This window comes from Carcharhinus amblyrhynchos, chromosome 33 (assembly GCF_965287045.1).
Source record: "Carcharhinus amblyrhynchos chromosome 33, sCarAmb.v2.hapA, whole genome shotgun sequence".
Classification (NCBI taxonomy): Eukaryota; Metazoa; Chordata; class Chondrichthyes; order Carcharhiniformes; family Carcharhinidae; genus Carcharhinus; species Carcharhinus amblyrhynchos.
Window position 1 is genome coordinate 7,497,588 of NC_137356.1, and position 13,441 is coordinate 7,511,028.

At 44.4% G+C, this 13,441-nt stretch overlaps 1 protein-coding gene across 1 annotated transcript in view; it reads left to right on the top strand.

Moving 5' to 3' along the window:
* The window catches only part of rtbdn (retbindin), a 64,686-nt gene extending 60,078 nt beyond the window's left edge, over nt 1-4,608 (top strand). The window contains exon 6 of the mRNA XM_080216364.1: nt 314-4,608. Within this exon, the coding sequence (XP_080072490.1) occupies nt 314-583 (270 nt within the window). The 3' untranslated portion in view covers nt 584-4,608. The remainder of the gene's footprint in view (nt 1-313) is intronic.
* Nucleotides 4,609-13,441: the final 8,833 nt, after the last annotated feature.

Below are 13,441 nucleotides of genomic sequence, written 5' to 3' on the forward strand. Positions count from 1 at the left end.
ATCATTGTTGCAGCACCAGTTCACCAGGTTCTCTATCTCATTCCTGTACTCTGTCATGTCATTTTCACAGTAACTTCATTGCAGTGGTAATGCAAGCCTACTTGTCACACTAATGAATAAACTTTAAACTTTAGTTGGAGATCACTGCTGCAGTATTGCACAGAAAGCAAAGGTTAGATGCCACGACTACAGATATACGATCATGGTAATATATAACAGCGCGCACTATCAATGATACAGCCTCCAATAAATTGTCCTCAAGCTAGCAAATGCTCACGGATTAATGGCCCTCTTTGCTTAATTTCCTTTCAAGATGTACAAGGACGGCAAAGACCTGTGCGAGAGTACATCTGGGGATTCTTTCAAGGTCAGATCCTGCAACTGCCTGAACATGGACAAGAGTGATGAGCAGGTGATTAGAAGCCTGATGCAGGAGGACAGCACCAAGGCTGGTATTAACGGAGAGCTCCCATGCAAAGAGAAGCGCAGCACGCTGAACCAGCTGAGGCTCTCTATCCGTAAGCGCTCGCTCTTTGTGGAAGATATTGATGGCAGCGGAAGCGGATTCCCGACAAGCGAATAGTTAAAACTGCAGCTGCTGTCTGTTTTATTTCATATTTTTGTTTTGCATAGTTGCTGCTCTTGTTAACAGAACCTGCTCCTTGCTGCGATCATACACTGAAATACTCCAGAGCTAACACCCATCCGTCACACCGACCCCCCCCCCAACTATTCTCCACAAACACCATCAAATTCCCTTATATAGAACTATAGAATCCGTACAGTGCAGAAGGAAGCCATTCAGTTCATTCAGTTTTGAGCAGACTCCCTGAAAGACCATCCCACCCAGGCCCCCTCTCCTCTACCCGTAACCCCACGCACTAAGTATGGCCAATCCACCTAAACCTGCACATCTTTGGACACTAACGGGCAATTTAGCATGGCTAATCCCACCTAACCTGTACATTTTTGGAGACTAAGGGGCAGTTTAGCACAGCTAATCCCACCTAACCTGTACATTTTTGGAGACTAAGGGGCAATTTGGCATGGCTAATCCACCTAACCTGTACATCTTTGGAGAAGAAGGGGCAATTTAGCATGGCTAATTCACCTAACCCACACATCTTTGGGCTGTGAGAGGAAACGGGAGCACCTGGAGGAAACCCATGCAGACATGGGGAGAATGCGTAAAAACCAGACAGACTGTCAGCCAAGCTGGGAATCGAACCTAGATCTCTGGTGGTGTGAGGCAGCAGTGCTAACCACTGTGCCATAGTGCTGCCCCTCTGAGCCTAATGTCAACCAAAGCACCACAGAGGAAGGAAAAAATATCTCCTCGCTCTCTCTCTCTCTCTATCCTCCCCCAACCCAGTTTTCAGTTTTGCTCAGTTCCCCACCCCCCCCGCTCATAATCTAGTCAGCCAGGATTAAGATTACAACCCGCGTCAAAGTTCCAGGATAACTATCAGGCTGCTAACCTTTCAGAGGTGTTTAAGTGATGTAACATCATTATGAAAATAGCCAGTGTGTGAAGGTGGGACCTTGGTTGCTATCAGACTCTTCCTGAGACAGAGTTAGACCCATCTGTTTCAAAGAGCTTCCTTATTGATTTTCATTGAGAATGACCCTTAAACAAAAATACAGACGGATGGATGGAAACTTTAAAGAAAGCAATAAAAGGGCAAACAGCGAGGTTACCCCATCAAAAAAAAACCGTCATGGACATTTCCCCATTCCTAAGACAATCCTCGAGTTCACATTTTAGCTCATGAGCCAGTCACCTTTGTGTACACAATGTAACCCAAGAGAGGTAATAAAACAAACAAGTAGATAAAAGTTCTGCATTCTCTCCCTAATTCCTGATAGACAGGATATCAAGCCAAACTTACAGCTAACTCTGACCTCCATTCTGTTATCTTGGGCAGAGTAATAGAATGTCACAATTAATCATAGAATCATACAATGCAGTGTTAATATAAACCTACTTGTGACACTAATAAATAAAAGAAATTTGAAGCAGTATTTAACAACAAACTATCTAACCGTGCACACAAATCATTCATTCACCCACACATATGTATAATCGTAGAATCATATAGCACAGAAGAGGCCCTTCAGCCCATTGAGTCTGCACTGACACATTAGAAATGCCTCAACTCCTACCTAATCCCGTCTGCCAGCACGAGGCCCATTGTCTTAAATGTTACGATGTGCCAAGTGCTCATCCAGATACTTTTTAAAGGATGTGAGGCATCCCGCCTCTACCACTGTCCCAAGCAGCATCATTCCATCTTGCTCTCTGGGTAAAAATTATTTTCCTCACGTTCCCCCCTGCCGGAACCTCCTGCCCCTCACCTTGAACTGATGCCCCCTCGTGAATGCCCCTTCAACTAAGGGGAGCAGATGCTCCTTATCCATTCTGTCCGTGCCCCTTATAATCTTGTACACCTCAATCATGTCTTCTCTGCTCCAAAGGAAACAACCCAAGCCTCTCCAACTTCTCTTCATAATTTAAATGTTCCATCCCAGGCAGCATCCTGGTGAATCTCCTCTGCACCCCCTCCAGTGCAAACACATCCTTCCTACAATGTGGCAACTAACCTAAATCCTGAGAGGACTAAATAAGTAACTGTTCACAAGCGACTTAGCAAGGCGGGTTCCATTCAAACAGCTACTATTCTTAATGTTGGGGTCTTGGCAAGAAATCTGATTATAACTGAGGTTCGTTAATATTGTACTCCTGTTCTCTGGCTCCTTATTCACAGTCTAAATTAAAATAATCCGCCCTCACCACGCCTCACCTCATTTTGACCCACATCTCCTCTGAAATCCAATTTCTCCGTTGGAGACAGACTCAGAATGAAAGACACAAGATGGATAAAATTAAAAGAGAATTCGTTTGACAGCAATGCCAACACTTCAGGCAAAGTTCCCCCACAGAAGCTGCCGTCTTTTTTTAACCTTTGGTCAGGGATTGTGTCAAGCATTAGATATTGGAAACACGATGGTCAATTCTGAATCTCAGCTCGCACCGCAGTCACAAATGTTTAGATACTCCAATTTTGCAGTTTTGGTGTAAACGCCATGGAATCTTCGACCTTTGATCCTAAATCCTGCTGTAAGAAGACAGGAGTTTTATTGACACTTGGTATATTTAACAAGTACAAATCATGCTTTATATGCATCACAGCCTAATTCTGTTGGGTGTGGGGGATAAGATTCTATAAGCTGTACTCTGTATTTAAATATAACATATAACATATAAATATCCACAAAGATATAGTTTACTTGCTGGATTTTACAATTAATGATCTTTTGCCTTCCAAAATGATCACTTTTTTTTCTGTAAATTTCCAATTGTTCGCTTTATCACAAAATACAGAAGAGGCCTTTCAGCCCATCGTGTCTGCACTGACTCATGAAAGGCCCAGATCTGCCCACCTAGTCCCACCTGCCAGCACTTGGCCCATAGCCCTGAATGTTATGGAGTTCCAAGCGCTCATCCAGGTACTTTTTAAAGGATAGGAGGCATTTTGCCTCCCAGCTAGCGCACTCCAAACCGTCACCATCCTTAGGGTAAAAAGTTTTTCCTCAAATTCCACCCCCCCCCACACCTTCCCCTCTCACTTTTAACTTGTGTCCCCTTGTTACTGACCCTTCAACTAAGGGGAACAGCTGTTCCTTATCCACTCTGTCCATGCCCCTCATAATCTTGAACACCTCAATCAGGTCACTCCCTCCGTCTCTGCTCCATAGTAGAAGTAAAAGGATGAAATAGCTACAGAGCATTAGTCACCACACTGAACATGTAATTCCGTGGTGATTTTTAGAATGTATGTGCGTGTTAGAGTGTCACCACAGTACATGGGGTGGCACATTGTGTGTATGTGTGTGTGTGTGTAGGAATACAGGGCTGGTGATGTAGTGTTATACACAGCACAACAAGATCACTAAGGTAAAGTTAGCCTGACCTGCATGAACAGAGGTTTCATACAACGGACAAGTCATAAAGAAAATGTTGTCACAACCTTTAATTCGCTCGTTTCCTGAAGCCATGCTAAAATACAATTCAGCGGCTACCAGGAATTCAAACTCTCACTGAAGTAACTATGTTAACTTTGACCATTTGATTGAGAGGGGTGTGAGTTGGAGGGCGGGGAGGGGGGGGATGTGAGAGGAGTGCAGGGGGTGAATCACAGAATCCCTACAGTGCAGAAGGAGGCCACACGCCCCATCGAGCCCCAGCCCTATCATTGTAACCACATGTATTTACCCTGCTAATCCCCTTACATGACACCAGTTTAGCATGGCCAATCAACCTAACCCACACATCTGTGGACTGTGGGAGGAAACAGGAGCACCCGGAGGAAACACACGCAGACACGGGGAGAATGTACAGACTCCACATAGATAGTCACCCAAGCTGGGAATCGAATCTGGGTCCCTGACGCTGTGAGGCAGCAATGCTAACCACTGTGCCACCGTGCTTCTGAGAGGGGAAGGAGAGGTGGATGAGAGGGATGTGGGAGAGAGAAGAGAAATGAGAGATGAGAGGAGAAGGAGAGGTGGATGAGAGCTGTGGGGAGGGTGGGAAAGGTCAAAGGGGTTCGGGGAGAGGAGTGGGGGAGAGGGAAGCGGGGACTGAAAGGGCTGGCGGAGGTGGGTGAGAGGGCTGGGGGTGAAAGAAAGGTTGGGGGTGAGAGGAGGAGAGGGAGTGAGAGGGGTGTGGGGGCTGAGAGGGCTGGGGGTGAGAGAGAGGTTGGGGGTGAGAGGAGAAGGAGAGGAGTCGAAGAGGTGGGTGGGGGGGGGTGGTGGAGGGGAGTGGAAGAGAAGGAAGAAGCTCAAATCTTTCTAGCAGAAATCAGGAATGGAAATCTGAGCCACCCCTACCCCCAGTCTTTAACACAGGTGTACTGTGGCCATTTTATCAAACCAGTCCAATTTGTACAAATCTACCTTACAACGCAGTACCAGTGCATTCTGGAAGTGGCCATTTCTGACCTTTCCCCAGTTCAACATTGCGATGTTATAGCAAGTGAGCCAATCACAAATGGGGCATTATTACTGACATTCCAGGTCACATGACTGAAGACCACCTGAGGTTGTAACTACAGTTGGGTGACTGGCAAATTTTGGGTTAAATGTTTAAAAAAGACCCCTGTCATCCAAGTGGCGTCAGCTGGCTGAGTTGCTAGAATGAGACCCTCTATGATCAGACCGGTATGTACATGCTGGCTTGGTTTTCATCCCGCCAAATTAAATTTTGAACATTACATCTGCTTCTCTGTTTTAAAGGACAGGATAAAATGGGTATTAAAAGCTTCTAAAAGTATTTTATTTTAACATCCACAATTTTCGTCCACCGTTAAATTGTAAACTAATTTGATATTTATTATTGTCAGGTGTATCAGCATACAGTGAAAAGTATATTTTCTTGCCCGCTATACAGACAAAGCATTCCGTTCATAGGAGGAGAGAGTGCAGAATGTAGTGTTACAGTCATAGCTAGGGTGAAGGGAAAGGTCAGCTTAACACAAGGGAGGTCCATTCAGAAATCTGATGGCAGCAGGGAAGAAGCGGTTCTTGAGTTAATTGATAAGCGTCCTCAGACTTTTGTACCTTTTTCCCGACGGAAGAAGATGTCCAGGGTGCGTGGGGTCCTTAATTATGCTGGTTACTTTGCAGTGGGAAGTGTAGACAGTTTCAATGGGTGGGAGGCTGGTTTCAGTGATGTAGCTCTGTACTTGATATTCTGAGCTGTTTGTGTACACTTTATTACACTGCAACGTACTATTCAGTATTCCTACAATACATTCTTATTTACCAGAGGGTGAAAGATTTGCCTAGGCATCTTACTTGAATCATATTAACAAAGACACAGAGAAAGTCAGAGTACAGACTGCTTCAATGCTTGCAAAGTATCAGTGAAACAGATCTTTTTTTGCTTTGCCAATGCTGCGTTTTCAGCCAGAGACCCGACTGATGTGACCTAATTAGCAACTTGCTGCAGAATAAGCATGCGCAGAAACTTAACAGTCTTTTTTTTAAATCAAATTCCATTTAAGATACAAGACTATGTTAACAATGGGACATAAAGCTTGAAACAGAAATAGGCTGTGAAGCAATAGAATTTTGTCTCAGCATACACTTGGATTAACCTTGCTTGCAGATCTCTCTTTATTAATTTTTTTGTAGCTCACACCACTGGGTGGCTTTAAAAATGCTTAGCTTTGTCGTACAAATTTTTGCCCTTGGAAGCCAAGTGATAAATCAACACAGCCCGGACTCAAATAAAGCTACATTTCAATCGTGCGTTGCTTCACAATGAGGGCAAAAAAAGCACAGATGATCTGACCATAACAAAAACAGAAAACGCTGGAAAATCTCAGCAGGTCTGACAGCGTCTGTGGAGAGAGAATTGAGCCAGTGTTTCAAGTCTGGATGACCCCTTCGTCAGAGCTCAGTCATCCAGACCTGAAACGTTGGCTCTATTCTCTCTCCGCAGACCTGCTGAGATTTTCCAGCATTTTCCGTTTTTGTTTCAGATTCCAGCGTCCGCAGTTTTATCTTGATGATTTGACCATAATCTACTGAGAGTTTTGGCTGGATCAGTTTATTGGAGTCTTAAAGTCTCCTTTTTTTGTCGACTTTACAACACTATGGAAGGAAAAATATATAAATTGGAAACAGAGATATGAGAGATAGGTCGATAACTTATCCAAGTCTGGCTAGACACAATAAAAATCATCATTGTCTGTCTCCTGCTGGGTATTGGAGTTGGCATGGTGCCAATTCTGGCTCTATTGACAATATTCAGACAGAGTAGTAGTCCAAATGTCTTGAGACTTGAGGAGAGATTGGAAGCCAATGAGTCAAAGTGAGAGGTACTGAGGGAAGGGAAGAACAGTTCTATCCTTGACCTGACACCCCTTTTTCATCCAACAAACATATGAATGACCAATTTTCTTGCAACATTCCAACCTGGGGACCTGCAGCTATGTCAACAAGAAGAGAACGTTCTTGCGTTGATCGCTGCTCGCTTCAGACTAGATCCTCCCATCACACAACACATACGCAACAATTCACTTGCTCCCCTTGTCAACCCCTCCCTTGTCACATATGTTGAAAATGAAGAGTATAATAGATTTTATTGCAGACTCTTTTGTATTTTAGGCACTGTTTCTGCCTCGTAACGTCTGGTAAAATGTTGGTTATTAAAGTCTGTTTACCTCGCTGCAGCAGCTCGTAAAGATCTGGTCCCTGTGCAATGTGTGTTGTAAGCAGGATGTCCTTGTATACGTGGATAGTGCGCTTTTCTTGTCTCTGCTCCTTCTATATTTTTATTAACCAGATTATCTGTCCCTGTAATACTGGTATTGTGCAATTCTACAGAACTGTGAGATTTACTAATAAAATGGGAAACACGGTGATAAAAGACTTCATGTCATGAAGACTTATTTATATTCTAGCATTCCAGAACAAAATATCTGGAGATTTCTCACAACATTTGTACAGTTGAGATTTCCTTCAAAGTGTTTGTGTTAAATTGTACAACAAAATACTACAGCGCAGAAGAGGCCCTTTGACCCATCTAGTCTGTACTGACACATGAAAGGCCCTGACCTGCCTATTCAATCCCACTTATCACCAAAGCCTGGAATGTTATGGCATGCCAAGTACTCATCCAGGTACTTTTTAAAGGATGTGAGGCAACCCACCTCCACCACCCTCTCAGGCAGCGCATTCCAGACCCTCACCACCCCCTGGGTAAAAATGTTTTTCCTCAAATCACCCCACCCCTCCCAAAGCCTCTTACCACTCTCTTTTAACTTATGTCCCTTCGTAACTGACCCTTCAACTAAGGGGAACAGCTGCTTCTTATCCACTCTGTCCATGTCTCTCATAATCTTGTACACCTCGATCAGGTCGCCCCTCAAGTCTTCTCTTCTCCAACGAAAACAACCCAAGCCTATCCAACCTCTCTTCATAACTAAAATGTTCCATCGCAGGCAGCGTCCTAGTGAATCTCCTCTGCACCCCCTCCAGTGCGTTCACGTCCTTCTTATAATGTGGTGACCAGAACTACACACAGTACCCCAGCTGTGGCCTCACCAAAGTCCTGTACAATGCCATCATGACCTCTCTGCTTTTGTAACCTATACCCTGATTGATAAAGGTGAGTATGCCTTATGCCTTTTTTCACCACCCTATTAACCTGACTTTCCGCCTTCAGAGATTTGACACTTCTTAAACATTCATTCACAGGAATCAGAATAAATGCTGATTTTTATCGCCCAGCTCGAAATGTTCATGAGTAGGTACTATTTTGTAAGTTCTTTCAAAGGACAGAAAGTATCAACCACATTGTTGTACGTTTGGAGTCACATGTATGCCAGACCAGGAGAGGACGACAGATTTCCTTCCCAAGTAGACATTAGCAAACCTGATGGGAGTTTAATGCCAGTTCAGTAGTTTTATGGTCACCATTACTGAGTCTTGCTTTTTTTAAAGAACAAAAGACAGTACAGCACAGGAACAGACCATTTGGCCCACCAAGCTGGCACCGACATATGTCTTTCTGAACTAAAGAACCTTTTAACTCCTAGCGGTCCATATCCTTCTATTCCCTGCCGATTCCTGTATCTGTCAAGATGCTTCTTAAACATTGCTATTGTATCTGCTTCCACCACTTCCTCTGCCAGGCACTTACCACCTTCCGAGACTTGGTGGTTTTGAGTTACAAGGAGAGGCTGGATCATCTGGGACTATTTTCCATGAGGCGTAGGAGTGATCATATAGAGGTCCATAAAATAATGAGGGGGATAGATCAGCTAGATTAGTCAATGCCTTTTCCCAAAGGTAGGGGAGCATATGTTTAAGGTGAAGAGATACAAAAGGGTCTAGAAGGGGCAATTCTTTCACACAGAGGGTGGTGAGTGTCTGGAACAAGCTGCCAGAGGTAGTTGTAGAGGTCGGTACAATTTTGACTTTTAAAAAGCATTTAGACACTTACATGGGTAAGATGGGTATAGAGGGATATGGACCAAATGCAGGCAATTGGGATTAGTTTAATGGTAAAAACTGGGCAGCCTGGACAAGTTGGGCCAAAGGGTCTGTTTGGCTGTAAATTTCTGTGACTCTATGTAAAAAAAACTTGCCTCTCACATCTCCATTAAACTTTCCCTCTTTTACCTTAAATCTATGTCCCCCAGTAATTGACATTTCTCTTTGGTAAAAAAAACTCCGACTATCCATTCTATCCATGCCTCTCATAATTTTGTAAATTTCTATCAGGTTGCTCCTCTGACGCTCAAGTGAAAACAAACCAAGTTTGTCCAATCTCACCTCATAGCTAATACCTTCCATACCAGGCAACATCCAGATAAATTTTTTCTGTACCCTGTCCAACGCCTCCACATCCTTCTGGCAGTGTGGCGACCAGAATTGTACACAATATTCCACATGTACCCAAACTAAAATTCTATATAGTTTAATTGCAGGATTTATTTAATTCTCTGAATTTAAAATTTGCCAGCTGTCGTGGTGGGAGTTGAATCAATGTCTCCAGATCATTAAAAGTTAAAGTTTATTGATTTATGTCACAAGTGTCACAGTAACACTGCAAAGAAGCTACTGTGAAAATCCCCTAGTCACCACACTCCATCGCCGGATATACTGAGGGAGAATTTAGCATAGCTAATACCCCTAACTAGCACATCTAGGTCACTGAAGTACTATTCCAGTAATATCTTCCTGTTAGACAGTCCCTCAGGAGTGGGGATGACTTGCTAACCTTCCTGTTTGATGTGTTCTGAGGTGGTGAATCAGTCCAATGTACAACCTGCAGACTCTGCCCCATGTGGGGCAGGTGGTACTCGGGGTTGGGGCGGGGGGGGTTCTCTGGAGGTTTATGCATTCCCTCCTTTACCTCAACTTTGTCTTTGGACATTCCTGACAAAGTCTCTCCATGTGATCTTCATAGAATCCCAACAGAGCACAAGGAGACCATTCGGCCTATCAAGTCTGCACCATCTTAACATCTTACCCAGGCCTATCCCCGTAACCTCACACGTGTATCCCACTAATCCCATTAATCTACACACCTTGGGACACTAAGGGGCAATTTAACATGGAATCCCCCTAATCTACACATTTTGGGACACTAAGGGGGACAATTTATATGGCAAATCTGCCTGACCCGCACATCTTTAGACTGTGGAAGGAAACCGGAGCACCCAGAGGAAACCCACGCAAACACAGGGGAACATGCAAACTCCACACAGACAGTGACCCAAGCCGGGAATTGAACCCGGGTCACTGGCGCTGTGAGGCAGCAGTACTAACCACTGCACCACCGTGCTGCCCGGTTCAGTGCCTTCACAATTGAGCTTTCCCCATTTTGGCCTGTCATGAGTTAGTCTCCCATGCATTAGTGGGTATATTTGACCTATAGAGGGATGTTTTGATGTGAGAGGTCAAAGTCTTAGGATATGGGGCAGCAAATCTAAAACAGAGTTCAGGAGAAACTACTTCTCCCGGAGAGTTGTGAATCTGTGGAATTCACTGCCCCAAAGTGCGGCAGATGCTGGAACAGTGAGTAAATTTAAGGAGGAGTTAGACAGATTTTTAATTGGTAATGGGTTAAAGGGGAGAAGGCAGGAAAATGGGGATGAAGAGCATATCAGCCATGATCAAATTGCAGAGCAGACTAGATGGGCTGAATGGCCAATTCTGCTCCTATGTCTTATGAACTTTGAGGGCATCCTAAAGCATTTATGTGGGAATGATTTCTGGGAATCTTCTACTGCAAACATGCTCCGAATGGAACAATATGATCACAGCGCCACCATGTTCATGGTGTCTTCCGAGTCACAAATCAGGATCATTGACTTAATCCACGTTTCTACTGCAACCGTCAGCTATAGCAAGTGCAGTGGATACACAGTGAAAATCCAGAACGATCAAACACAGTTCAATTTTAATTTTAATCAGAATATTCTACCATCAGGATCCCCTCTCAAAGGTACCAAAAATTCTGATGAATATTGACATCCTTTTGTTTAATTCCATTTTCCAAATTATTTAAGCAACAAGTGTTTGTGAAACAGTAAATGAGGAAGTTGAATAGCTAATAGAGCACAGCGATAAGGAGGTGTTAAAATTGTAGAGTCCTGACAGTGCAGAAACATAGAAACCAGAAGCAGGAATAGGCCATTTGGCCCTTCAAACCTGCTCTGCCATTTATCATGATCATGGCTGACCATCAAATTCAATAGCCTGATCCCACCTTCCTCCCATATCCCTCAATCCCTTTGGCCCCAAGAGCTATATCTAATTTCTTCTGGAAATCACACAATGTTTTGGCCGTCACTACTTTCTGTGGTAGTGAGTTCCACACATTCACCACTCTGAGTGAAGAAATTTCTTCTCACCTCAGTCCTAAAAGGTTTACCTCTTATCCTCGAAGTATGACCCCTCGTTCTAGACTCCCTCACACCATCGGGAACATTCTTTCTGAATCTACTCTGTCTAACCCTGTTCGAATTTTACAGGTTTCTATGTGATTCCCTCTCACTCTTCTAAACTCCAATGAATTGTGGTTGTCTCAGACTTGTTGGGCCAAATGGCTTCCTTCTACACTGTAGATTCTATGAGCATAATCCTAACTGACTTAACAAAGTAATTCAGCCCATCAAGTCTGCACTGACAACAATCCCACCCAGGCCCTATCCCCGAAACCCCACATATTTACTCTGCTAATTCCCCTGACACTAAGGGGCAATTTAGCACCACCAATCAACCTAACCCGCACATCTTTGGAGTGTGGGAGGAAACCAGAGCACCTGGAGGGAACCCAGGCAGACATGGGGAGAATGTGCAAACTCCACACAGACAGTGACCTCAAAGCCAGAATTGAACCCAGGTCCCTGGCACTGTGAGGCAGCAGTGCTGACCACGGTGCTACTGTGGCACCTGGGTGATTTAGTATCAGCTATAAGAAGTCTCACAACATCAGGCTAAAGTCCAACAGGTTTATTTGGAATCACGAGCTTTCGGAGCACTGCCCCTTCTCAGGTGAGTGGTGAGACAATTTTGTCTTTTAAAAAGCATTTAGACAGTTATATGGGTATAGAGGGATATGGACCAAAGGTGGGTAATTGGGACTAGCTTAGTGGTAAAAACTGGGCGGCACAGACAAGTTGGGCCAAAGGGTCTGTTTCCATGCTGTAAACCTCTATAACTCTGTAAAAAAATTTGCCTCTCACATCTCCTTTAAACTTTCCCCTTTCATCTGCTGATGAAGGAGCAACACTGTGAAAGCTCGTGATACCAAATAAACCTGTTGGACTTTAACCTGGTGATATGAGACTTCTTACTGTGCCTAACCCCTAGTCCAACGTCGGCATCTCCACATCATAGTATTAACTCAGCATGGGAATAGAATTCTCTCACTGTTACCAAATTGTAAAACAATTCAATAAGTTTGGAACACCTCATTCCAACGGCAGCATGAGGCTGAGAAAGATGCAACACAGCACTGAATTAGGGGTACCTGCTTCCAAGGTTAGTGATCGAGGTAGATTATTGGGCAATAACAGCAGGAAATTTACTTTACATTTAACTTTCTCATACCTGGCCTCCAAGTGACTGAAATAGAAGTAGCTCTACTTCCCATTATGGATGGCACTTAGCTCAACAAAGACAAAATTCACAAAAGAAAGAAATAAACTTGATCATTAAGAATTTAAATGCTCTCATCAGAGTAGACCATTCGCACCTCGAGCCTATTGTGCCATTCAATTAGATTGAAGCCAATCTGTATCTTCATAGAGTCTCGACAGTGCAAAAGGATCAGTCTGCACCCACCACAGCCCCACCGAGGCCCTATTATATATTTACCCTGCTAATCCCCCTGATACTAGGGTCAATTTAACATGGCCAATCAACCTAACCTGCGCATCTTTGGAGTGTGGGAGGAAACCGGAGTACCTGGGGGAAACCCACACGGACATGGGGAGAATGTGCAAACTCCACACAGATAGTGACCCGAGGCTGGAGTTGAACCTGGGTCCCTGGTGCTGTGAGACAGCAGTGCTAACCACTATGCCACCATGCCATCCCACGGCACGAACGATACACCTCAGACTGGGCGGCACGATGGCACAGTGGTTAACACTGCTGCCTCACAGCGCCAGGGAACTGGGTTTGATTCCCAGCTTGAGTGACCGTCTGTGTGGAGTTTGCACGTTCTCCCCACGTCTGCGTGGGTTTCCTCCGGGTGCTCCAGTTTCCTCCCACAGTCCGAAAGACGTGCTGGTTAGGCGCACTGGCCATGCTAAATTCTCCCTCAGTGTACCCGAACAGGTGCCGAAGTGTGGCGACCGGGGGATTTTCATAGTAACTTCACTGCAGTGTTAATGTAAGCCTACATGTGACACTA